General features: G+C 53.0%; 1 protein-coding gene across 1 annotated transcript; it reads right to left on the bottom strand.

Annotated features, from left to right (window-relative positions):
- Positions 1-8,212: 8,212 nt before the first annotated feature.
- LOC119275351 (protein BZR1 homolog 2-like) lies at positions 8,213-10,826 on the bottom strand. Its single transcript, XM_037556167.1, has 2 exons — positions 10,409-10,826; positions 8,213-9,301 (listed from the first exon to the last, which is right to left on the bottom strand). The coding sequence occupies exons 1-2, from the start codon at positions 10,667-10,669 to the stop codon at positions 8,498-8,500; spliced, it is 1,065 nt and encodes a 354-aa protein (XP_037412064.1). The 5' UTR covers positions 10,670-10,826; the 3' UTR covers positions 8,213-8,497.
- Between the last annotated feature and the right edge of the window lie 15,941 nt (positions 10,827-26,767).

The raw sequence follows: 26,767 nt of genomic DNA, 5'->3' as shown, positions 1-26,767 counted from the left end.
TGATCATATCATAGACATTTTATCCTCTTGTCACAATGATCTGCTACTTCACTCTGAAATTACTTGAACCATTCAATAATTCAGACTTGTGTTTCATCAAGTAAATATACTCAACATTTACTCGAATCATCTGTGAAGTAAGAACATAATGATATTCACTGCATGCCTCAGCACTCATTCGACTGCACACATCAAAATGTGTTACTTCCAACAAGTTGCTTTCTTTTTCCATCTTACTGAAAACGAGGCTTTTCAGTCATCTTGCCCATGTGGTATGATTTGCATGTCCCAAGTGATTCAAAATCAAGTGAGTCAAAACGGTCCATTTGCATGGAGTTTCTTCATGCATATACACCAATAGACATGGTTCGCATGTCTCAAACTTTTCAAAAACGAGTGAGCCCAAAGATCCATCAATATGGAGCTTCTTCATGCGTTTTATACCGATATGACTTACGTGGCAGTGCCACAAGTAGGTGGTACTATCACTACTATCTTTTGGCATGAACATGTGTATCACTACGATCGAGATTTAATAAACCATTCATTTTAGGTGTAAGACCATTGAAGGTATTATTCAAATAAACAGAGTAACCATTATTCTCCTTAAATGAATAACCGTATTGCGATAGACGTAATCCAATCATGTCTATGCTTAACGCAAACACCAAATAACAATTATTTAGGTTTAACACCAATCTCTTTGGTAGAGGGAGCGTGCGATGCTTGATCATATCAAGCTTGGAAAAACTTCCAACACATATCGTCAGCTCACCTTTAGCTAGTCTCCGTTTATTCCGTAGCCTTTTGTTTCGAGTTACTAACACTTAGCAACCGAACCGGTATCTAATACCCTGGTGCTACTAGGAGTACTAGCAAAGTACACATTAACACAATGTATATCCAATATACTTCTATCGACCTTGTCAGCCTTCTTATCTACCAAGTATCTAGGGTAATTCTGCTCTAGTGGTTGTTCCCCTTATTACAGAAGCACTTAGTCTCGGGTTTGGGTTTTACCTTGGGTTTCTTCACTAGAGCAGCAGCTGATTTGCCGTTTCATGAAGTATCCCTTCTTGCCCTTGCCCTTCTTGAAACTAGTGGTTTCACCAACCATCAACAATTGATGCTCCTTCTTGATTTCTACTTTCGCGGTGTCAAACATCGCGAATACCTCAAGGATCATCATATCTATCCCATATGTTATAGTTCATCACGAAGCTCTAACAGCTTGGTGGCAATGACTTTGGAGAACCATCACTGTCTTATCTGGAAGATCAACTCCCACTCGATTCAAATGATTGATGTACTCAGACAATCTGAGCACAAGCTCAACAATTGAGCTTTTCTCCTTAGTTTGCAGGTTAAGAAAGTCATCGGAGGTCTTATACCTCTTGACATGGGCACGAGCCTGAAATCCCAATTTCAGCCCTCAAAACATCTCATATGTTTCGCGACGTTTCAAAAATGTCTTTGGTGCCTCAACTCTAAACCGTTTAACTGAACTATCACGTAGTTATCAAAACGTGTATGTCAGATGTTCGCAACAACCACAGACAACGTTCGAGGTTCAGCACACTGAGCGGTGCATTAAGGACATAAGCCTTCTATGAAGCAATGAGGACAATCCTCAGTTTACGGACCTAGTCCGCATAATTGCTACTATCAACTTTCAACTAATTTTTCTCTAGGAACATATCTAAACAGTAGAACTACAGCGCGAGCTACGACATAATTTGCAAAAAGGTCTTTTGACTATGTTCAAGATAATTAAGTTCATCTTATGAACTCCCACTCAGATAGACATCCCTCTAGTCATCTAAGTGATTACATGATCCGAGTCAAACTAGGCCGTGTCCGATCATCACGTGAGACGGACTAGTCATCATCGGTGAACATCTTCATGTTGATCGTATCTTCTATACGACTCATGCTCGACCTTTCGGTCTCCGTGTTCCGAGGCCATGTCTGTACATGCTAGGCTCGTCAAGTTAACCCTAAGTGTTTCGCGTGTGTTCCGAGGCCATGTCTGTACATGCTAGGCTCGTCAACACCCGTTGTATTTGAATGTCTGAATAAAACACCCGATCATCACGTGATGTTTTGAAACAGCGAACTGTCGCAACGGTGCACAGTTAGGGGAGAACACTTCTTGAAATTGTTGTAAGGGATCATCTTATTTACTACCGTCGTTCTAAGAAAATAAGATGTATAAACATGATAAACATCACATGCAATCAAATAGTGACATGATATGGCCATTATCACTTTGCTCCTTTTGATCTCCATCTTCGGGGCTCCATGATCATCATCGTCACCGGCATGACACCATGATCTCCATCATCATGATCTCCATCATCGTGTCTTCATGAAGTTGCCTCGCCAACTATTACTTCTACTACTATGGCTAACGGTTAGCAATAAAGTAAAGTAATTACATGACGTTTAAGTTGACACGCAGGTCACAAATAAATAAAGACAACTCCTATGGCTCCTGCCGGTTGTCATACTCATCGACATGCAAGTCGTGATTCCTATTACAAGAACATGATCAATCTCATACATCACATATATCATTCATCACATCCTTTTTGGCCATATCACATCACATAGCATACCCTGCAAAAACAAGTTAGACGTCCTCTAATTGTTGTTTGCATGTTTTACGTGGCTGCTATGGGTTTCTAGCAAGAACGTTTCTTACCTACGCATGAACCACAACGTGATATGCCAATTGCTATTTACCCTTCATAAGGACCCTTTTCATCGAATCCGATCCGACTAAAATGGGAGAGACAGACACCCGCCAGCCACCTTATGCAACTAGTGCATGTTTGTCGGTGGAACCGGTCTCACGTAAGCGTACGTGTAAGGTTGGTCCGGGCCGCTTCATCCCACGATGCCGCCGAATCAAGATAAGACTAGTAACGGCAAGCATATTGAACAATATCGACGCCCACAACTACTTTGTGTTCTACTCGTGCAAAGAATCTACGCAATAGACCTAGCTCATGATGCCACTGTTGGGGAACGTAGCAGAAATTCAAAATTTTCCTACGTGTCACCAAGATCTATCTATGGAGAGACTAGCAACGAGGGAAGGAGAGTGCATCTACATACCCTTGTAGATCGCTAAGCGGAAGCGTTCAAGTGAACGGGGTTGATGGAGTCGTACTCGTCGTGATTCAGATCACTGATGATCCTAGTGCCGAACGGACGGCACCTCCGCATTCAACACACGTACAGCTCGACGATGTCTCCCACGCCTTGATCCAGCAAGGAGAGAGGGAGAGGTTGAGGAAGACTCCATCCAGCAGCAGCACAACGGCGTGGTGGTGATGGAGGAGCGTGGCAATCCTGCAGGGCTTCGCCAAGCACCTACGGGAGAGGAGGAGGTGTCACGGGAGGGAGGGAGGCGCCAAGGGCTCAGGTATGGATGCCCTCCCTCCCCTCCACTATATATAGGGGCAGGGGAGAGGGGGGAGGCGCAGCCTTGCCCCCTCCTCCAAGGAAGGGGTGCGGCTAAGGAGGGGGGAGGAGTCCATCCTCCCCAAGGCACCTCGGAGGTGCCTTCCCCTTTTAGGACTCTCCCCTTTTTCCTATATCTTGGCGCATGGGCCTCTAGGGGCTGGTGCCCTTGGCCCATGTAGGCCAAGGCGCATCCCCTACAGCCCATGTGGCCCCCCGGGGCAGGTGGCCCCACCCGGTGGGCCCCGGGACCCTTCCGGTGGTCCCGGTACAATACCGATGACCTCGAAACTTGTCCCGATGGCCGAAACAGGACTTCCTATATATAAATCTTTACCTCCGGACCATTCCGGAACTCCTCGTGACGTCCGGGATCTCATTCGGGACTCCGAACAACATTCGGTAACCACATACAAGCTTCCTTTATAACCCTAGCGTCATCGAACCTTAAGTGTGTAGACCCTACGGGTTCGGGAGGCATGCAGACATGACCGAGACGTTCTCCGGTCAATAACCAACAGCGGGATCTGGATACCCATGTTGGCTCCCACATGTTCCACGATGATCTCATCGGATGAACCACGATGTCAAGGACTCAATCGATCCCGTATACAATTCCCTTTGTCTAACGGTATGGTACTTGCCCGAGATTCGATCGTCGGTATACCGATACCTTGTTCAATCTCGTTACCGACAAGTCTCTTTACTCGTTCCGTAACACATCATCCCGTGATCAACCCCTTGGTCACATTGTGCACATTATGATGATGTCCTACCGAGTGGGCCCAGAGATACCTCTCCGTTTACACGGAGTGACAAAATCCCAATCTCGATTCGTGCCAACCCAACAGACACTTTCAGAGATACCCGTAGTGTACCTTTATAGCCACCCAGTTACGTTGTGACGTTTGGCACACCCAAAGCACTCCCACGGTATCCGGGAGTTGCACAATCTCATGGTCTAAGGAAATGATACTTGACATTAGAAAAGCTTTAGCATACGAACTACATGATCTTGTGCTAGGCTTAGGATTGGGTCTTGTCCATCACATCATTCTCCTAATGATGTGATCCCGTTATCAACGACATCCAATGTCCATGGTCAGGAAACCGTAACCATCTATTGATTAACGAGCTAGTCAACTAGAGGCTTACTAGGGACATGGTGTTGTCTATGTATCCACACATGTATCTGAGTTTCCTATCAATACAATTCTAGCATGGATAATAAACGATTATCATGAACAAGGAAATATAATAATAATCAATTTATTATTTCCTCTAGGGCATATTTCCAACACCGATGGGAGTAGGACTCCCCATGGCGCGCCTCCTCCCTGGCCGGCCGCCCCCTCCCCCCTTGCTCCTTTATATACGAGGGCAGGGGGGCATCCCATAGACACAACAATTGATCGTTGATCTCTTAGCCGTGTGCGGTGCCCCCCTCCACCATAATCCACCTCGATAATATTGTAGCGGTGCTTAGGCAAAGCCCTGCGTCGGTAGAACATCATCATCGTCACCACACCGTCGTGCTGACGAAACTCTCCCTCAACACTCGGCTGGATCGGAGTTCGAGGGACGTCATCGAGTTGTATGTGTGTAAGAACTCGGAGGTGCCGTACTTTCGGTGCTTGATCGGTCGGGCCGTGAAGACGTACGACTACATCAACCGTGTTGTGCTAACGCTTCCGCTTTTGGTCTACGAGGGTACGTGGACACACTCTCTCCTCTCGTTGCTATGCATCACCATGATCTTGCGTGTGCTTAGGATTTTTTTTTGAAATTACTACGTTCCCCAACACTCCTATCTTCAACTTGTCCTTACAGATCTTTCTTCCATCGAGCCTCTTCTTATTAGTAACTGAGTTGGGAGTGGGACTTCTTTTTTCCATCCTTGACACTTGATGCATCATCATCGATGTCAAGATGTGTTGCATCTTGCTACGTCTTGATCTTGCGTTGGTTTTTCTTGAAGAGGAAAGGGTGAAGCAGCAATAGTAGCGTAAGTATTTCTCTCAGTTTTTGAGAACCAAGGTATCAATCCAGTAGGAGGCTCCTCACAAGTCCCACGAACCTACACAAACAAACAAAGAACTCGCAACCAACGTGATAAAGGGGTTGTCAATCCCTTCACGGCCACTTGCGAAAGTGAGATCTAATAGAGATAATATGATAAGATAAATATATTTTTGGTATTTTATGATATAGATGGGAAAAGTAAAGATACAAATAAAAGTAGATTGAAAGCTTATATGATAAGAGATTGACCCGGGGGCCATAGGTTTCGCTAGAGGCTTCTCTCAAGATAGCATAAATATTACGGTGGGTGAACAAATTACTGTCGAGCAATTGATAGAAAAACGAATAATTATGAGATTATCTAGGCATGATCATGCATATAGGCATCACGTCCATGACAAGTAGACCGACTCCTGCCTGCATCTACTACTATTACTCCACACATCGACCGCTATCCAGCATGCATCTAGAGTATTAAGTTCATAAAAACAGAGTAACGCTTTAAGAAAGATGACATGATGTAGAGGGATAAACTCATGCAATATGCTATAAACCCCACCTTTTTATCCTCGATGGCAACAATACAATACGTGCCATGCTGCCCCTGCTGTCACTGGGAAAGGACACCGCAAGATTGAACTCAAAGCTAAGCACTTCTTTCATGGCAAGAAAGATCAATCTAGTAGGCCAAACCAAACCGATAATTCGAAGAGACTTGCAAAGATAACTCAATCATACATAAAAGAATTCAGAATAGATTCAAGTATCTCTCATAGATAAACTTGATCATAAACCCACAATTCATCGGATCTCGACAAACACACCGCAAAAAGAGTTACATCGAATAGATCTCCACAAGAGAGGGGGAGAACATGGTATTGAGATCCAAAAAGAGAGAAGAAGCCATCTAGCTAATAGCTATGGACCCGAAGGTCTGTGGTAAACTACTCACAACTCACCGGAAGGGCTATGGTGTTGATGTAGAAGCCCTCCGTGGTGGATTCCCCCTCCGACAGAGTGCCGGCGACGGCTCCAAGATGGGATCTCGCGGATACAGAAGGTTACAGTGGCGAAAATATTTCTTCGGTGGCTCCCCTGATGGTTTCGGGGTATATGGGTATATATAGGAGGAAGAAGTACGTCGGTGGATGCCCGAGGGGCCCATGAGACACGGGGGCGCGCCCTCCACCCTCGTGGCCGCCTCGGGAGCTTCTTGACTTGCACTCCAAGTCCTCTGGATCACATTCGTTCCAAAAATCACGCTCCTGAAGGTTTCATTCCGTTTGGACTCCGTTTGATATTCATTTTCTTCAATATACTGAAATAGGCAAAAAAAAACAGCAATACGGGTTGGGCCTCTGGTTGGTAGGTTAGTCTCAAAAATGATATAAAAGTGTAAAGTAAAGCCCATAAACATCCAAAACAGGTAATATAATAGCATGGAACAATCAAAAATTATAGATATGTTGGAGACGTATCACATCTCCAACCGAGCTATTGGACCCGTTCTTATTAGGAATTTCATTGTACTCGCGGTTCTTCCAATTCTTCTCATTTCTAATCTCCACTCAAAATGGTGCCCAATTGAATCCCTTGCATTTCTTCTAACCTCTTTGCCTTGGCCCTTAAACAATTCACTAGCAATGTTGAGGTACATTCCACAAGTGAGAAAAGTAGTTAGCCCGCAATCCATAGAAAGAGATGAAGAAATAATGGATGAATGCAAACAAGCAATCACCTTATTGTCAGCGTTTGTACCACTTGCGTTCATACAGTGAACTTGTGCCAGGCATGCCGGCCACTTTTGACCCTCTTGACAATATAGTTTGCCATCGATGTCGGAGCAACATTTGCGATCAATAGATTCCACTAGTGTGCGTGCCTTGAAGTACTCATATATACGCTCCTAGCAAGTTCGCATTGGTTGATTGGATAAAGACCAATTTTCTTCCATGATTTACACAACAACTTGACTTCTTTTGTAAGTGCAGTTTGCACTTCTCCCCTTTGGAGATGCACCAACAAAGCCCTCCTCTTCCATGTCAAGAAGGTGCTCTTCTTGCGTTTCAAATTCTTGAGAGGGAATTTCTTGAGATGCAACACAAGTGTATTGCAAAAAATAAATCATCATCTGCACTACATACATCAACTTTGACTTGTGCTCAAATCAGGCCAGAAATGGCTTTTGCTGGATACCATGAGTCTAGTCTAGGCTAGTCAAAGCTCGCCGATGGACATTTGCTTCCAAACGATACTAGTCCTACATCCTAAAGCTCGGTTCACTTGAAATACTAGCTCCCGCGAGGAGCGGTGCCCGCAGCAGCAGGCGGCGGCGACTCTGCAGCCTACGACAAGGCGTGGCGTACTCACGCGCTACTAGGGAGAACTTGGAAGTGTAGATATTTTTCTCGGGTGGTGAGGTGAAGATCCTTCCGCATTGTCCGGCTTCTGGAGGGCAGGATTTGCGGGCGGCACAGCTGAGCTGCGTTTTTCTTTGACTCGGCGCGGCACGCTCAGGTAAAGGGAGAAAGCGACGGCAGTGCGGCGCGGCCACGACGTCAAGGCACAGTCACGCCCGCCGGCTCCGGACAAGACACGGCCGCGACGCCGTCCGCTCCTCGACCAGGAACACCGTGTTGACCCCTGGCACCGAGGACTTCGCAGCCACCGGCCTGCCGACTACATCGACGGCATGGAACAAGCATCGTATGAGCAGTGGAGGTTGATAATCTTCGTGATTTCTGACATCAATTTACATCTGTCGCAACAACAGCACAATGAGCTTAAATCACGGCCAAAGCGAGGTCGCCAGCTGATTTTGGCCGCCCTCTCTAGCACTTGTAATCCGCACAAATAAATAACACAATTACCACCACATCAAGTGAAAAGCTATCTGAAGGAACCACACGCTTGGTCTCTCTTTCAGAAACTAATGGAACACCAATAAGAAGAAGAAGAAATGAGCTACAACAAGAAAGAATCCCGCCCGAGTTAGGTGTTGTTAGCATCAGCTCCTCGCCCTGGAGCTCCCGAGAGTGAGCTCCAGCTCGTCCGACCCGGAGTCCTCGTGGATCCTCTCGCCCTCCCACGCCCTCACCAATCCGGCGGTGGCCTGCTGAGCGCCACCGTTGGTGCTGCTTCCAAACGCAAACTCGTCAGAAACCACGTCCATCATGTGAACGTCCGGGTGCCGCGCCATGCCGGGGATCACCGGCGAGCACGTGCCGCTCTGCCCCGGCGTGCACATCCTCGACGAACCTCCGCCCGGGATCGCTTCTTTGAAGACGCTGAATGGGTTTGACGACATGAGACTGAAGGTGGGCGATGAAGGGCTCGTTGACGAGATCTGGATACCGGCCAGCCATGCCGGGTCAGGAACCATTTGACGCCCGGGGCTCGGCGGGGTGGAGTTCACCACGCACGGACTGTTTGAACCGTGCCATGGTGGCTGGATCACCGACTCGTCCCAGTCCGTCTTCATGCGAGGGGTGCGAGCGGTCGGTGAGCTCAGTGGAGGAGTCACCGGGGCGCTGATGGAGCCACCGTGAATCAGCAGCGGGGGAAGATGCGGCCGCTTATTCGACGCCGTCGAATTGGAGAACGTTTGGAGCCATGGTAGGATGGGAGTTGCATCGACGCCGTTTACCATGTTGTTGGAATGCGGGAGGAAGGGCGACGATGCGCCGCTGGGGAATGAAGAGGAAGTAGGGCTCGCATTGTATGATGCCCGCGGACTCGGCTGATATGAAGAGCATGGACTTGGTGACACGGAGCACCCAATCCCATCCATGCGTTCTGCAGGTCTGCATCCCTGTGAACAAAAATAAACGAGCACATTGTTAGTTTGTGCTCCATGTCTTCTCCGACTAGCTGAAAGTAAACCAGGTGTGGTGTTTCCGCAGCAAAACTGCTAGTACCTACTCAACAACATTTCATCACGGTACACGACACTCTCTTATGAACTTCTTTTTTCCGGATAATCCCTGACTACTTAGCACTACATTGCAAGTAGTAACACGCATATAGAAATAATGAATGAATGTATGATACATAGCCATGGCATGGCTCATGGCGCAAATGTTAAATGTGCTATCCTGACGAACACGGATAGCTATTTGAGAAAATTCGACTTGTGTGTAGCAAAGATCAGGCAAGCAGAAGATGGTCAAACATCATCATGCCCACAGTGAAACTCACCATGCGACTCTGTGGGATTGTTTGAAGCATTGGTGCAACTATAACATGAACACGCAGCAAGGCATTAATTCAGGAGCATATTAGAGTTGCTTCAGCGCGTTTCTCGCCCACAGATCTTACGAGCGGAGCCGAACACGAATCCGGATCCACCAAATGCTAGCATCGCGATAGGATTTGCAGCAGGGGAGCAGCACGGCACCGATACAAGATGCTCAATTCGTCGCCGCGCTAGGAGAATCTAGCTTTTCTTTTCCCCAGCGGCAGCAGTACCCCGATGCCCCGAAATTCCGCGAACGCGCCTACCGCCCACCCACCCACCCCGCACTCCAGTCCGGCACACCCGTGCACGGACCAGACTGGCGTCTCCCACCACACCACCCTTTGCCCATCGCCACCCACGTGCGACCCACCCCCAAAGAAATGGAAGAAAAATAAAATAGGAAAGGTACGACTGGACGCCACACGGTTCACACCGTGCTGCAGGTACCCAAGCACCAGCTGGCCTCGCCGTACCACGCCGAGATCCACTGCGCGCGCCGCCTGCTCCGCCGCAAGCCTTCGCGCGCTCGACGGGCTAGCTCGCTAGCCGGCTAAGCTACGGCGCCGCTGGCTGGCCTCCCGTGGAGGAGCGAGGCAGAGGGATCGATCAATAGGTTGTGTACTAGCGGAGATCCAGCCTTGCGGCCGGGGGAGAGAGCGGGGAAGGCGTGGTAGTACGAACCTTGCGGTAGGTGGTGCCGTCGGGCTCGACGACCCAGCCGGCCTCGTTGCAGAGGGCCTTGAGGACCTCGTTGTTGTCGCAGTGCTTGGGCAGCTTGTACCCGCCGTGCGCCCGCAGGCCGGAGAATATCTTGGCGGCGATCGCCCGCCGCCGCCGCTCCCTCCGCTTGTTGTTCTCCCTCTCCCTCCACGTCGGCATCCTGCCGCCCGCTCCCCCCGCCGCCCCGAAGTCCGCCCCTCCTCCTCCTCCCCCCGTCGCCATGCCCGGTCAACCCTCCGCAGCACGCACAGCTCGGCTCCGCTGCCGAGCTCGAAGTCAGGAAGGAGGGAAGCAGAAGAGGTCGCCCTCTCGAGTGGGCGAAGGAGCGAGAGCAGATCACACGGAAGAAGAGAGAGAGAGAGAGACAGAGAGGGTGGGTGGGGGAGCAGTGGCGTGAGCTTTGAAAAGCCCCGGCTCGCGACGCGGCCCGCACCGCCCCTCGATTTCCTCCTATTTACGCCCCTGCCACCGCTGGAGAGCGGTCAACACGGCCGCGCGGGGAGGGGCAGAGTGGTAACTGCACCGCACCGCACAGGGCGAGGCAGCGAAGTGTGGTGTGGGGCGGGGGGGCAGGCAGAGGGCAGCCCACGAAGCGTGTTGCTCCGCCGCGGGGGCGGTCCACGTCAAACGAGCGCTGCACGTGGGCGCCCACGGGCCGTGGGGCCCGCGGCCCGGGCCGTCGTGCGGACGGGCGGGCGGGCAGCCCGTGGAGGAGGTGGGGCACGTGACGAGCCTGTTGCTTTTCGGGGCCACGCACTCGTTTCCTTTGCTCGCACCGCCCGTTCCGGAGATAAATTGATTGGTTTGTTTATTTTGCGGCGTGTTTGTGAGCATTTTTGGCCCCGCCTCGGCGGGCGGGAGAGGAAAGTAGACGGGCTCGGAGCGCGAGCGCGGGCGCGGCGCGGTGTCTGCGATTGCGCGCGAACAGCAGGAGCCGGGGGATGGGACGCACCGGGAGCATGGGTGGGGCTCGGAGGGGTCGAAACGTGGCGCCCCAGGCTCGACGGGCATCTTTCTTTGCCCGCGTGCGTCGCAGGGGGAGGCGGGGACGGAACGGCCTACTAGTATAGTTTGGAGTCAAACTACACGATTTTGGCATTATTAAAAGTCTAGGCTTTTTTTTGTTCGAAAAAACGCAGCAATATATACCAATAAATATGATTCCCAAACAGTGAAGATCTCCTTCGGTTTGGAGGAATTTTATAGGAATTTGATATAATAGGATTTTCTTAGGAAAATTTACTTCAAAGTTTTTAGGAATAATCCCTATTTCTATAAAGGAGTTCTTCTTGTCCTCCACATTGCTAGAAAAAAAACATTAGCCTATGAACAATTCAATTTAAATTAGAAGTTTCCATAAACAATTTCGGAAAGCAATTCAGATATAACTAAATTCTACTAAATCAAAGACAACTATTTCGAGGTGGATGGAGTAGTTTATAAATATCAAATCTTGTAGTTCTAAAGGCACAAGTTAATCTAATCTCAAAACATGGGTCATTGATTCGCAAAAAACACGAGTAATCGACTAAGTAATTGAGAGCAAGAGACAAGAGTAACCTAACCATTTTTCATGTCCGTTTGGCCCTCGTGTTGGCTATGCGTCCGCTTGATCGACGGTGCAAGGTGTAGATTGCCCCTTCAACAATTCTGGACTTTAGATTGGAAGCTCCACATCGATGGATCGGAACCGCCCTAGACGGTGCTTGTGTAACAGTAGAAGAGGCGGCGGGCGACCGGGCATCAGGCGTCGATGTCGTAGCAGTCATGAACCTAGCGACGACTCGACCTATGTGTGTGTCCTGGCCTTATTATCTCCTGCAATGGGCTTTCCCTTCTTTTGCTGGAATTTAGGTACATGTGGTTGGATGGTTAGGAGGACAGTGGTATCCCGAGTCCACCAGAGTTCAAATCTCGGTGCTCGCGTTTATCCTGAATTTATTTCAGGATTTCTAGCGATACGCGTTCAGTGGGAGGAGACGTTCCCGATATCAAGATGACATGCCGGCTCGTTCTCTCGAAGGTGCTCATAGGGGTAGGGTGTGCGCGTGTGCGTTCATAGGGGTGAGCGCATGCGTATGTATTGTGTTAAAAAAGTTAGCTAGAATTTAATCAGAGAGTACCCACCCCCTCCCCCTTGAATTTGTCCGTGGATTTGAGATACATGTCATCTCATTTCTTGTGACTTTCCAATTTCTATGGTTGCCTAGCCTATTAACCAAATGAGGTTTTACTTAGAGCAACTCCAACGCGCCGACTCAAATGGACGTGTGTTTTGTCCGCAATTTATCTATTTGGGTCGGTGTGTCTGCCCCTTCCGCGTTTGGGTCGGCAGTGCGTCCAACGCGTAGATACATTTTTGTCCTCGCGCCCGCTTTGTGGCTTTTTTAAAAGCTATTTTTGCAACATATAAAAAAATCAGCCGAAACTCACATAATTCGAACAAAATATAAATATCTTGTAGTTTCACAACCAAATGAATATTTCATAGTTTACAAGCCAAATAAAAATTAAATTATCTCGAATACATTTAAAAAGAAAAAAGCTGATACATCTACTGATTGCCAACGTGAGACCACATATGCTCAACAAAATCATCTTGCAGTTGAATGTGAGTTTCTTAATCACACATTTGATGATGAAATTCGGTGAATTGTGCAAGCATTGCCGCTCCTCCATGCTCAGCCACAACATTGTCATCCTGAAATTGAAACCCTTGGTCATAGATATCATCCGGACGCTTATCCTCTACGATCATATTGTGCATGATCACACAAGTAGCCATCACCTCCCACAACTTCTTGATGCTCCAAGTTCTAGCAGGATACCGAAGGATGCCCCATCGAGATTGAAGAACACCAAAGGCATGCTCCACATCCTTCCTAGCACTCTCTTGGTCTTGAGAAAATCTCTTCTTCTTCTCTTCTACGGGGTTGGGGATTGTCTTCCCAAGAGTAGTCCACTGGGGATAAATACCATCAACCAGGTAGTATCCTTTGTTGTAGTGGTGGCCGTTGATCTTAACATTGACCTCCAGGCAGTTGCCTTCTGCAACCCTTGCAAACACTGGAGAGTGTCGAAGGACGTTGATATCGTTGTGAGATCCATCCATGCCGAAGAAAGAGTGTCAAATCTAAAGAAAATTGGCGTAAGCTATGAACAACTCAATTTAAATTAGAAGTTTCCATAAACAATTTCGGAAAGCAATTCAGATATAACTAAATTGTACTAAATCAAAGACAACTATTTCGAGGTGGATGGAGTAGTTTATAAATATCAAATCTTGTAGTTCTAAAGGCACAAGTTAATCTAATCTCAAAACATGGGCCATTGATTCGCAAAAAACACGAGTAATAGACTAAGTAATTGAGGGCAAAAGACAAGAGTAACCTAACCATAGATGATATGCACGAGTAGAACACAAAGAGTTGTGGGCGGTGATCGTCATACTGCTTACCACCAACGTCTTATTTTGATTCGGCAGTATTGTTGGATGAAGCGGGCCAGACCAACCTTACATGACCGCGTTCACGAGAACGGTTCCACCGACAGACATGCAACTAGTTTTGCATAAAGGTGGCTGTCGGTGTCAAAATCGGCGGATCTCGGGTAGGGGGTCCCAAACTGTGCGTCTAAGGCTAATGGTAACAAGAGGCGGGGACACGATGTTTACCCAGGTTTGGGCCCTCTCTATGAAGGTAATACCCTACTTCCTGCTTGATTGATCTTGATGATATGAGTATTACAAGAGTTGATCTTGTCGGATTTCGGGTTCCGGCAGACCCTTAAGGTTCAAACTCTAGGGTGCGTGCGAAGATCTTTTCCCTACCGATCTACTCCCTCGCCTCGCCCCGGTTCTAAGTTAGCAAGATGAACAACACAAGGGACGCGAGATTTATACTGGTTCAGGCCACCATTATGGTGTAATACCCTACTCTAGTGTGTGGTGTGTGGATTGCCTCTTGGGCTGATGAGGAACAATATAGGGGGAAGAACTGCCTCGCGAGGGGAGGAGTTCTTGTGCTGGTGTGGGTGGTTCTGGCTAAGTTTCGATTGGTCGATCCCCTTGCCTTGGGAGTGGCTAGTCCTATTTATAGAGGCCTTGGTCCTCTTCCCAAATATTGAGCGGGAAGGGATTCCACATTGGCAGGATTTGAAGGGGGACAGCTAGTACAAGCTATCCTGACTAAAGGTAGTCTTCGACTATCAAAAGCACTGGCGACGCCGCCGCCTTGGGCTCCACGGTGACCTCCGTCTTGCCGTCCTCCTGGTCCTGGTCTCGTTGCACCGATAGGGAAACCTTTGCCTGATGCCTTGGTACTCCGCGCTGGCCGGCACCCGCCTGGTCTCGATCGTCATGGCTTGTGTCATGTGCACCTCGTGTGGTGCTCCTCGCCTTGATCTCTCCGCCTCCTCGCGAGCCTGCCTGGAGAGGCCGCTTCTGAGGAAGCCTTGCATCGTCCTCCCCGTGAGGCTTGGCCCCTCACGAGGGTCTTGAGCTTGGGTTGGTGAAAACAAACCGAACTGGGCCACTGGTGAGCCACGCCGCAGGCCGAAGGCAGGCAAGTCTAGATACCCCCATATCCAGGACGCTGACAGTAGCCCCCGGGCCCAAGGCGCGCTCGGACTTGGCTTAGCGGCGAAGCCAAAGGTCAAGTGCGGAGCGCCTCGGGCCCCAACAGCCTGAGGCCTTGGGCGACGTGTGGAGACTTGATTGGACGTGGGCGTCTCCGCTTCCCCATGCCGCCTCGGCAACTGCCTGACTGACAAAAGGCAGGCTTGGGTAAGGCTTACTTTCATTGCTCTCTTGCGCCACACCTCATATCCCCTTCCTTGCTTTCTTGCTTTCGAATCTCCAGATCCGCTCCATCCGCTCCCGGGAGCAAGCTATGGGACCCCGCAAGACCAAGCCCGACGCGCCCCTGGCTTGGTACTCGCCGGCCCTGGATGCTCCCACCGTGTCGGAGAAGAATCTTGCTGTCGTACGCCTAATGACAGTGGTGGAGGGCAGCGAGATGGGGGCGACGGAGTTTCGGGTCGGTTCCGCTGAGGCAGAGGCCAAGGGGAGCACCTTCTACCCCCTCTTCATGAACGCCATTGTTGCTAGCCTGGTGCCTCCTTTCTCTAAGTTCTTCTACCCCGTCCTCCGCCATTACAGGTTGCAGGCCCTTCACCTCCATCCTAATTTCGTCCTCCTTCTGTCGATTTTCGCCTATTACTGCGAGGTGCACGTCGGGGTGATGCCGTCCGTGGCTTTGCTGCGCCACTTCTTCTCCCTCTGAATCAACGGCGAGCACACCTCGGCGTGTGCCAACTTTGTTACGTATGGCAAGACCAACACGATCTCGAAGACCGGTAAGAGGGCTGAGGGCTTCCAGAGCAAGTGGGTCATGGTGGACGCTAGGTGCATCCACTCCAGGCTGGTGCTACCCACGAGGATGCCCCAGCCTGACGAGGGGTGGTCCCGTGCGAAGCTTGACGACAACCGGGCGAAACCGGTGCTGGCAAAGATGAACGCCGATCTGAAGCCCGACAACATGAAAGCGGCAAAGTTGACGGGGGCCACACTCCTGAGGGAGTTCCTGATGCAGGGGGTGGCTCCCCTGCAGGAGCACCCGCGCCCGCTGTGGACGCTCGGGGGTGCCGACGACAGGCTCCGCCTGAACCCGATCGCCCTAGAGGACGATGACCTGGCCTCCGCCCTTCGCCTCTTGGCCGAAGAAGACCCAGGGGATGTGGAGGGTGTCCCTACCCCCTTGTTCCTTCACGAGGACCGTGCGCTGGTGGTGAAGGCCATGCCCACCTTCGACAGCAGCGGTCTGGTGCTGGCGGTGCCTCCTGAGGGCCAGAGGGCGATGGTGCCGGTGGAGGTGTCTTCTGATGGCTCCCGCGAGGGAGGGGAGGAAGGCGAAGAAGATGAGGAGCTCGACTCAGAGGATACCGCTGAGGGGATGGGAGAAACATCCCCCCAGGGCATGGCCAGCATCCTCCGCACCATGCCGGATGATGATGGAGCTGACGCCATGTGGGAGGAAAATTCACAGGTGATCCTGAAGAGGGACAGGTCTGCGCTGATCCCTTAGGGGGCTGCTCCGGTTCAGGCGCCGCTTTGGGCTGTCCCCAGCCCTCCTGGTGCGCCTTCTCCCGCTGCTGGACCTCCTGAGGCCGCCCTCTGGACCAGGAGGCTTATGGGCTTTAAGCTCGGCAAGAGACAGGCGGACTCCGCCACACCTGATCAGTAAGTGCTCACTCTCCATCTTGCTCTTGTTTTTGCTGCTGAAGCTTGATGTTCTCCATCGTTGGGTTAGGCCGCCACTTTCGGTGAAGAAGAACAAGGGGGATAAGGTGGCTCGACCGAGGCAGGCTCATCTGCCGCGGTCGCGCCTCCGCCGGTGGGAAAGGGAGGCAGTGGAGCTCACACCTCCCCTGCCCGATCGTCTCCGCGAGGCATGACGGGGGGCTCTGGCGTGGTGCCAGCCCCCGCGGTCCCGCTGCCTCTAGAGGTGTCGGTGCCTGCTGCCATTGCCGAGGCTGACCGGGCTCAGGAGCCTATGGTCTCCCGAGCCATGATCACGCTGCCGCCTCCTCCTCCTGCTCCACTGGTTCCAGACTCCTCCGCCTCCTCTACCATCTTGGACCGCACCTTCGTCGAGCTGGGCCAGCTGCGAGAAGACCTCCAAGGCGCCAACCCCTGCCTGGCGGCTGGGCTCTTGGAGCTAATTTCCGGCTGGGTTCATTCTGACGCCTCCGTCCGAGCGGCGTTGGACCAGGCTGCCGCGGCTTCTGAGGAGAAGAAGCTTGCCGCCACCCAGGCTGCAATGGCTCGTGATGTGGCGTTGAAGGACGTCGTAGCCGCCCAGGACCGCTGCAAGGCGCTAGAGGGCAAACTGCAGGGCCTGCGTGATGAGCTCGCCAAGGAGGCCCGCGACCGCCAGGCGAAGGAGGAAGAGATGAAGGCTCGGGAGGATGCCACCAGGGAACGCGACACCGAGCTGGCCATCGAGTGTGGCCGACTGAAGACGCTGGAGCAAAGGCTGGGGACGGAGAGGGCTGAGTTGGACGCTAAGGCGAAGGTCTTGGCCGAGGACCGAGTGGCCTTCACGAATCTGGAGGAGAGAGCTCGCAAGGCGCTGAAGATGCTCTATGAGAGCGGCTTGGAGAAGCCGCTGGCTGGCACCGAGGACGGCCCCGCCGAGCTGGTTCCCTTCTTGGTTCAAGCGCTTGAGGATGTCGTGGACGACATCGGCCCCATGTCCGAGGCTGAAGCTCGTGTCCTTTCTTCTACAGTGCTGACGCGCGTCCTCAGCCACGTCTACCTTCGCGACCCCAACGCCAACCTCGATGGGCTGCTGGAGCCTATGAGCGGCGAGCTTGCCGCCGCCGCTGCTGAGGCTGTGAAGGGCCGAGCGGAAGCCCTGCTGGAGAAGTTCTGCGCCTTTGCCATCACGCCTAGGGCAGGTGCTGCCGACTCCATGGCTTTGGGAGGTGGAGCTGGTGAGGGCAACACCACCATGAAGGCAGGGCTCCTGGCGAACGATGACGCTGCCCAGGGACGATCTCCTCGCGGCTTCCTTCCTGTTTTATTTCCTGCAATATGCACTGTGCCTCGTGGAGGCATTTAAACTTGCGTTTGGCGTCATGAAGACGATTATGGTTTGTAATATTTGCTTCTGGATTTTACGATTTCCTTTCTATTTGCTTTGTGTTTCACGTCAGCAGAGCCCGGCCCCGCGCATACCTCAGCCGCCGTTAGCCCCGACCGAAAACCAGGATGGGACCAAGGAGTGAGGGGCTACGTGACAAGTTAGGCTCCCGAGTCACGATGCTCAGGAGTCCCCTTTGACGTGCAAACAACAAATAGGGAAGGAAAATAGGGGCAGGTCTAGTGTTCTATGTCGGCAGGGCCCGGCCCCGCGCATACCTCAGCCGCCGTTAGCCCCGACCGGAAACCAGGACGGGACCAAGGAGTGAGGGGCTACGTGACCAGTTAGGCTCCAGAGTCGCGATGCTCGGGAGTCCCCCTTGACGTTCAAACAACCTTCATACCTTGGCTCTGCTCGAGGAGGGACACGCGACGACTAGGCCCGAGGGACCTGGTTGGGTGGCGTGTGCTCGGGCGTGACCCAGGTGCAGCCCTCGTGCCCAGCCCCTTCGCGTGATGCTCCCAAGGGGAGGTGCTGCGATGAGGCCGGACACTGAGCTCTGGGCTCCCTGAGGTTGATGCGGCCATGGGCCGCCCTCAGTTGTTTATCACCAGTGCGGAGCATAGCTCTTACGTATGTGTACGGGCATAGCCGCTCCTCGGCAGTGTCGTCAGCCAGCGCGGAGCATGGTGCTTCCACTGGTGCGTGGGAGGGGCTCCCCTCCGGGAGGAGCCCCTGGGGCGTGTATAGCCCCTCCCTGACACGTGGCCGGCACGGTAGGGCTGGACGAGGTGTATTTGGGCACCCGTGAGCCAGCGCGGGACTCACGAGGCCCTACCTCAAGGCGGGTTGCGCCTGATCTTGAGCCTTGGGCGGCTGTATGCTCCTGCAGGATGGTAAGATACAAAACACTCTGTGTCCTCAGGTCCCGACCCTCAAGCAAGCTCAGCCGCCGCTGGTATGCCAGGTCGCGATGCCGTGGTCAAGGCCAGGGGGTGAGGGCTAGAGAGCCAGTAAGAGCTCTTGAGTCACGATGCTCAGGAGCCCCCCTTTTAACACGCAAACGATTTGCATGGGAGAGAGAAAGCCCGTAATAGGCGGCAAGTGACAATCATCGGCAGATTAAGCATGCAAGGCAAATCAGCTTAGATAATGCAGGAGAGGGTACAAGCCACTAGGTCTGGCCCGAGCGACTTAGGGGATGATGCAGCCCGAGGGGCGCCCCCTAGCAAAGTAAGCCTAAGACATAAGCAAAATGGGATACATGCCGCAGGGACAAACCCACGCGGCCTGAGAATGGTGCAGCCCTGGGGGCGCTCACAGCTGAAATGAACTTGGAAGATGTCACCTGATTCTGTTGCAGACAAAGGGGTGTTGGAGTAGCTGAAGATACGCAGCGAAGAGCTCGGCCCTCACGAGCCACCAGAGTCCTGAACCTCGAGAGGTTCTGGGGCCTCTGGTGGGTCTTTGAGAGCCACCTCTATCTCTGCCAGAACCTCGTGATGCCTGGCCTCCTGAGCCACCAGAATGCTCCGCAGGTGTCGCTGGTGGACTACAGCCATGTTCGGCAGGCCGAAGGGCATGCGAACATAGTTGTGCGGGGGACCCTCACAACGTCCCACGCGCGAAGGCCAGAGGCGCTCCTGAGACGCGGCTTGATTGAGCCCTGGTACATCGATGCAGACGCGCAACCCGCCATCCTCGCCTGGATGGGGAGCCACGCCAGGAAGGCAGCAATCGTCACGTATGATTCTTGATTCTTGAAGCTCCTGAGTGATCTCGTTGATGAACTCCTGAGGGTTAGGTCTTACTTGTCTCCTGCCTTCTTGAGGGGAACATGCTGCGAAGCACGCCTCCAAGTGGTGCCCGAGCGCCTCCCTCGTGATCCTGGCAAAGACTGAGGCCCTCCAGAAGAGAGCCCCCGAGCCCTGCCCAAGAAGGGCGCTAGGCGCGCCTTCCTATGCGATGGAGGGAGGCGCCCCTTGCGCGGGCGCAGATCTTGGTGCCACACCTCTCGAGATGCCAATCTCCAGGGGCCTTGAGCTGGGCGATGTTTTCTTCTTCTTGGGAGCTACCCCAGGGGGGTTCTCGCTCTTGCAGTCTAGGTCTTCAAATGCGGCAGCTTGAAAGGCGCGCTCGAGCGAGCACTCCGCATCTTTCTCTTCACAGGGGACTATGATAACCCCGCTGCTTCCTGGCATCTTGCGAACATTGTTGCCGTGGTGGGTTATCGCCATGAACTTGGCCAGGGATGGATAATCGAGGATGGCATTGTATGGCAGTCGAATATGAGCAACGTCGAAGTCGATGAGCTCAGTTCGGTAGTTGTTGTGCTGTCCGAAGGTGAAAGGGAGGCGAACCTGCCCTATCGGAGTGGTGGAGCCATCAGTGACTCCGAAGAAAGGCTTGGTAGGCTGGAGCTGATCATAGGGCACTTGGAGGTTGTCGAACATCTCGACGGACAGGACGTTGAGGCCTGCACCGCCATTGATGAGAGTCCGGGTGACTTGCACATTGCTGATGACTGGGGAACAGAGCATTGGGAGGACGCCGGCTATGGCCGCACACTTGAGTTGGTCTGCTGAGCTGAAGGCGATGGTGCACATGGACCATCTAAGCGGGCGCGTGACCTCGAGCTTGGGAAGGACTGCATTCACCTCACGAGAAAACTGCTTGAAGATGCGCTGAGAGGTTGGGGCCTGGGCACCACCCAGGATGCAAGCGAGGGCTCACGGCTCCTGGAATCCCCCAGCCCCCTCGTCCTGGTGGTGGTCGTCATTCCTTCTTGGTGGCGGCAACGGAGGGAGGCCTGCATTGCCCCGCGGGCGGTCCTCGCGAGACTGATCTCTCCAAGCTCCCTCGCAAGGCTGGTCCTGCCAGCGATCCTCACGAGGTCGGTCATGCCACTCCTGGCGAGGGACTTGGTCTTCCCATCATCCTCTGCCTCTTCCTCCTCCGCGGTCATAGTCCCGATCGTTATGCTCGGGGAGCCGACCGATGCGTCCTTCGCGAACGGCTCTGAGCTCTTGGCATTTGTTGGTGTTGTGGGTGTAGAGGTTGTGGTAGGCGCAGAATCGGCTACCCTTGGAAGACTCCGGCTGGTCCCTGCCATGCTTCATGTCTGGCTCTGCCGTGAGCACGGCTGCTCCTTTACGCTTCACGTCTTTGGCCTTGGCTTTCTTCTCCTCTGGGTCTGCAGCTCGGAGTTCGAGGAGGGAGAGGCGTCCCTCCTCAGCTCTTGCGCACTTGGTCGCCAGGTTGAACAGCTCTAGAGATGTGCACATGTCCTCGTGGATGGCTAGCTCTTCCTTCATTTTGACGTCCCGGACGCCATCAGGGAATGCTGAGATGATGGCCTCCTCTGTTACCCTGGGAATCTTGAGGCAAGCGTTGTTGAAGCGTTGGATGTACTTCTACAGGGTCTCTCCAGGCCGCTGCTTGATGCGGCGCAGGTCACCCACGGCCGGTGGGCGGTCGCGAGTGCCCTGGAAGTTGGTTATGAAGCGGCTGCGCATCTCGTCCCAAGAGGAATCGAGTCCGGGGCCAGGTTCAAGAGCCAGGTGCGGGTGCCATCCTTGAGCGCCATGGGAAACCAGTTAGCCATGACCTTTTCGTCTCCACTTGCCACCTCGATGCCCAACTCATAGAGCTGCAGGAACTCTGTGGGGTCGGTGGTGCCATCATAGCGAGCAGGCAGGTCTGGCTTGAACTTGTCGGGCCAGACGATGCTACACAACTCGGTGGTGAAGGCGCGACAGCCTGCCGTGGCTACCGGAGCCTTCAGCATACGCGGGGCCTGCTCTTGATGATCCTCGCGCGCTGCCGCCCGTGGCAGCGCAGGGTCTTGGAGTGCTGGCACAAGGATGCGGTCATGACGCGCCGGTGCGGGGAGCACGTGCATGCCTTCTTGAGGGCGAGGGATCTCTTGACAGCTCCTTTCTTGCCGCGCGGGCGCTGGGCGCGGCGGGTCGCGCCCAGGGGCCACGCGCCTTGGAGCTAGGGTGCCTTCTTGGGGAGGAGGTGGCGGAGGCGCCCCCTGTGCCGCATCACCCATGCCAGACTGTGGGTGAGGCAGTGAGAGGAACTGCGCAGGGGAGCTCCATGCGGCGCTGATGAGCTAGGTGATGCAAGCGAGCCACTCCTCGTAGAGGTCGTCGACGGGGCGGTAGTGCAGGAGCTCACGTGCCAGGAGCAGCGCAGCGTGCGCGTCCGCGGGGGCGCGACGAGCATGAGACGACGAACCAGCTGGGGTCAGCGGCGGAGTGGCGGTGCGGCCTTCCCGCTGCACTGAGGGGTGCAGTGAAGATGCTTGCTGCTTATTCCCCGCCGGGCCGGTGGCGGCATGAGCGGCAGGCTACGGAGAGTGATGAGGAGCCCCACCGACAGGAGCCGTCTGGGCGACGTGGGCGGCGAGAGCGGCCCGGCGCTCGGCGCGAGCTCGGTGAGCGTCCACCATGGATGCAATGGAGTGGTGGGACGCAGACGAGCGGAGGAAAGATCCCGGCACACCCCTACCTGGCGCGCCAAATGTCAGATTTCGGGTTTCGGCAGACCCTTAAGGTTCGAACTCTGGGGTGCGCACAGAGATCTTTTCCCTACCGATCTACTCCCTCGCCTCGCCGCGGTTCTAAGTTAGCAAGATGAACAACACAAGGGACGCGAGATTTATACCTGTTCAGGCCATCATTGTGGTGTAATACCCTACTCCAGTGTGTGGTGTGTGGATTGCCTCTTGGGCTGATGAGGAACAGTACAGGGGGAAGAACTGCCTCGCGAGGGGAGGAGTTCTTGTGCTGGTGTGGGTGGTTCTGGCTAAGGTTTGATTGCTCGATCCCCTTGCCTTGGGAGTGTCTAGTCCTATTTATAGAGGCCTTGGTCCTCTTCCCAAATATTGAGCGGGAAGGGATTCCACATTGGCGGGATTTGAAGGGGGACAACTAGTACAAGCTATCCTGACTAAAGGTGGTTTTCGACTATCAAAAGCACTGAAGACGCCGCCGCCTTGGGCTCCACGGTGACCTCCATCTTGCCGTCCTCCCGGTCCTGGTCTCGTTGCACCGATAGGGAAACCTTTGCCTGATGCCCTGGTACTCCGTGCCTGCGCTTGCCCCCTTAGCACCAAAGGGGAAATAAGGACACTGCGCTAGTCGGCGCCCGCCTGGTCTCGATCGTCATGGATTGCATCATGTGCACCTCGCGAAGTGCTCCTCGCCTTGATCTCTCTGCCTCCTTGTGAGCCTGCCTGGTGAGGCTGCTCTTGAGGAAGCCTTGCGTCGTCCGCCCCGCGAGGTTTGGCCCCTCACGAGGGTCTTGAGCTTGGGTTAGTGAAGACGGGCCGAACTAGGCCACTGGTGAGCCACGCCGCTGGCCGAAGGCAGGCAAGTCTGGATACCCCCATATCCAGGACGCCGACATATCTACCACGAGATCATAGAGGCTAAACCCTAGAAGCTAGCCTATGATTATGATTGTTCTTGTCCTACGGACTAAACCCTCCGACTTATATAGACACTGGAGGCGGCTAGGGTTACACAGAGTCGGTTACAGAGAAAGGAATCTACATATCCGAATCACCAAGCTTGCCTTCCACGCAAAGGAGAGTCCCATTCGGACACGGGATGAAGTCTTCTATCTTGTATCTTCATAGCCCAACAGTCCGGCACATGCATATAGTCCAGCTGTACGAGGACCCCTTAATCCAGGACCCACTTAGTAGCCCTTGAACTAGGCTTCAATGACGATGAGTCCGGCGCGCAGATTGTCTTCGGCATTGCAAGGTGGGTTCCTTCTCCGAATACTCCAAAGTAGATCTTGAATACCAGAATCATGTCCGGCTCTGCAAAACAAATTCCACATACTGCCATAGAGAGTATAACATCCCATGAGTCCAATCTGCTGACAACTTTTTCACAGCATGACATCATGCCACAGCCCGGTCTTTATTTGAACCGTTTTAGCCTGCCCTCCCGTATTTCGAGGTGCGGCTTTATTGGCACGTCTTGTCAAAGCAGAGATCGTGTCCCCTTATCATGGGATTCTAATCAATACGGGTATGGGTAACCCAACCGTGCCATTAGCACGACGCTTGGAGAATAAGTGAGTTTTAGAGCGAGTGGGGAGGCGCACGATTTTTGCTGCCTTTATAAAGGGATAAGGATTCCCCTCTTTCACCCACGCCTTCTCTCCTGCTTACCATTCTCGAGCTCCAGCGCCCAAGTTCTCATCTCTTCCGCCCAAAAAAAACTCCAACCATGTTCGAATCTGGAGCGCAAGGCAAGTGGATGGCCTCCTCCGTCAAGGAGAAGGATATCAAGAAACTCCGGGAGGCCAGGTACCTAGCCAAGAAGATCGCGCACCATCTCTCGACGACGGGACAGGTCGTCCCTACTCCAGAACCCCACGAGAGGGTTGTATTCCTCCCTCACTTCATCCGCGGGTTGGGATTTCCCCTCCACCCATTTGTTCGCAGCCTTATGTATTACTACAGGATTGATTTCCATGATCTATCCCCCTATTCTTTCCTCAACATCTCGACATTCATCATCGTGTGCGAGGCCTTCCTCTGCATCCCTCCACACTTTGGACTGTGGCTAAAGATTTTCAACGTGAAGCCGAAGGTGGTAGGCGGCGAGCACGTCGAGTGCGGAGGCGCCATGGTGAGCAAGATGCCCAGCGTCAAATGGCCATCATGTAAATTAAATGAGTCCGTCAAAGGATGTCAACAACAATGGTTCTACGTCACCGAGCCACGCGGCACAAAATGGGCCGCAGCTCCTGAATTCCGATCCGGAGCCCCATTGCGGCTTATGTCCTGGCCTGAGAAGGTCCTAGACTGGTCTTCATCAAACGAGCTCACGGCGCTCCAGGTGCGCATCAAGAGCATGGGAGACAAGAATATCAAGCTTGTTGATGTGGTCCAGGTGATGTTAGTTCGCTGGATTCTCCCATGGCAACGTAGGACTTACAATTTATGGGAGTTCGGTCTAGCCAAGCACCAGACCCTGCTAGAGTTCTTCGGCACAACGCACGAAGACATCTGGAAGGTGCTCTTCAAGCCCGGCAAGTCGTGGCCGGACTCGGCCGAGGACCGCGGGTACAAATTTTCCCGTCCCACAAGTTCGGTACGTCCTTATACGTTTTCAAGATGTTCCCTTTATTTGCATACTTGAGGAAAACACCTAACCTCTCCCTAACGATTCTCTCGAGGCTGGGCGAAGAAGGCAGAGTAGATATATTGTCCAGCCCGAGGAACCAGCAGGCCCACTTCTGATGAAGATGTTGGTCCCGGCGCCCTATAAGGCGCCAAAGAAGAAGTTCGAGAAGGAGGCCAAGGAGACCAGGGGCGGTCTCCGTCACAAGGGTACTTCAGACATGGTGTTCGAAGTCTCCAAGGCCCACTCATCCTTCAAAGAAGACGAGGAAGAGGAGGAGGAAGGAAAGGAAAGCCAATCCCCCCCAGCGAGGGGGAGAAAGAAGAGGACGGCCTCCACACATTTGGAGGCCGAATCGTCTAAGAAGGGGAAAGCCTCCCATCCAGACGAATCCACCACAGCCACCGACAGCATCCCAGAGCGGGATCCCAGGGTCAAGCCCCTGGCCAAATCGTGAGTACAAAGAAACCCGAACACATTCATATATCCAGTCTCACTATTGCATAGCATTAATGTATTGAGTCATGCATTTTGCAGTCCGTCCAGGTCCAACGTCGAGCAATCTTCATCGGAAGACTCGCTGGGCCCGGACGCGATGGACAGCGGGACTCTCCCGATGGCCTCCTCCCCCAAACACATGGACAACACCGAAGTGTCGTCCCAAAGGGGCCCAGGCCGGGGAGGAGCTCAGGAGACCGTCGAGGCGGCGTCAGAGGGTTAAACCTCGGCAGCCGGACACATGGGGGAGCAGACCCCCATGGATACTGACGGCGGGGGCCATCTTGAATTTGGCCCCCAGTCGGACACAGTTCCGGAGACCAATACGGCTCCGGATTCAGGCAAGCAACCTCCTTCAACAGAAGGGGGTGTGCCTATTCCACAGGCGACCTCTGTCCAGCCAGAGGTGCCGGATACCTTATCGGCAGCGCTGAAAAATGCTTCCATCATTGAAGAACACCGTACCCTTATGGGTGCGGTGATTGAGAAGATTCAGTCTGCCAAAAGCGGGCTGACTGAAGCTTGCACCAGCCTTCTAACAGGCTTTGAGGTAAGTAGTGAAGTTAAAAGAGTGTCACAGTAGAGATAGTAGCCCCTGATGCACTATGCGGTGTTCGAAAAAAAGAGCCGGACAGAGGATCAAATATATTTCGCATGAGACTTACCATGCAATACCTATTTTGAATAAGCAGGCGTCTTTAATAACTGCAACCTCTCATACTGCGGAAGTCTCTGGACTGAAGCAGAGTCTGGGGCGGGCCGAAAAAGAGCTCGGCCAAGTGAAGAAGCAATTGGAGGATAACCAAGGTATGCAAAACCTTGTTTGTATTCAATATGAATGAATGATTGAATGTGACTAAAAAATGTCATGATATGTATTAGGAGCGGCGACCGAAGTCGAGGCTCTTAAGAAGGCGGTAGCCGAGGCTGAGAAGAAGGCAGCCAAGGAGCAGGCCACTCGTGAAAAACACGAGGCCAGGGTCATTGAGGTGCAACAAGAGCTCCAAGAGGCCGTGAAGAAGTGCGGG

This window comes from Triticum dicoccoides, chromosome 3B, assembly GCF_002162155.2.
Source record: "Triticum dicoccoides isolate Atlit2015 ecotype Zavitan chromosome 3B, WEW_v2.0, whole genome shotgun sequence".
NCBI lineage: Eukaryota > Viridiplantae > Streptophyta > Magnoliopsida > Poales > Poaceae > Triticum > Triticum dicoccoides.
Note: the sequence above shows the minus strand (reverse complement) of the source record. Positions and strands in the feature narration are given on the sequence as shown.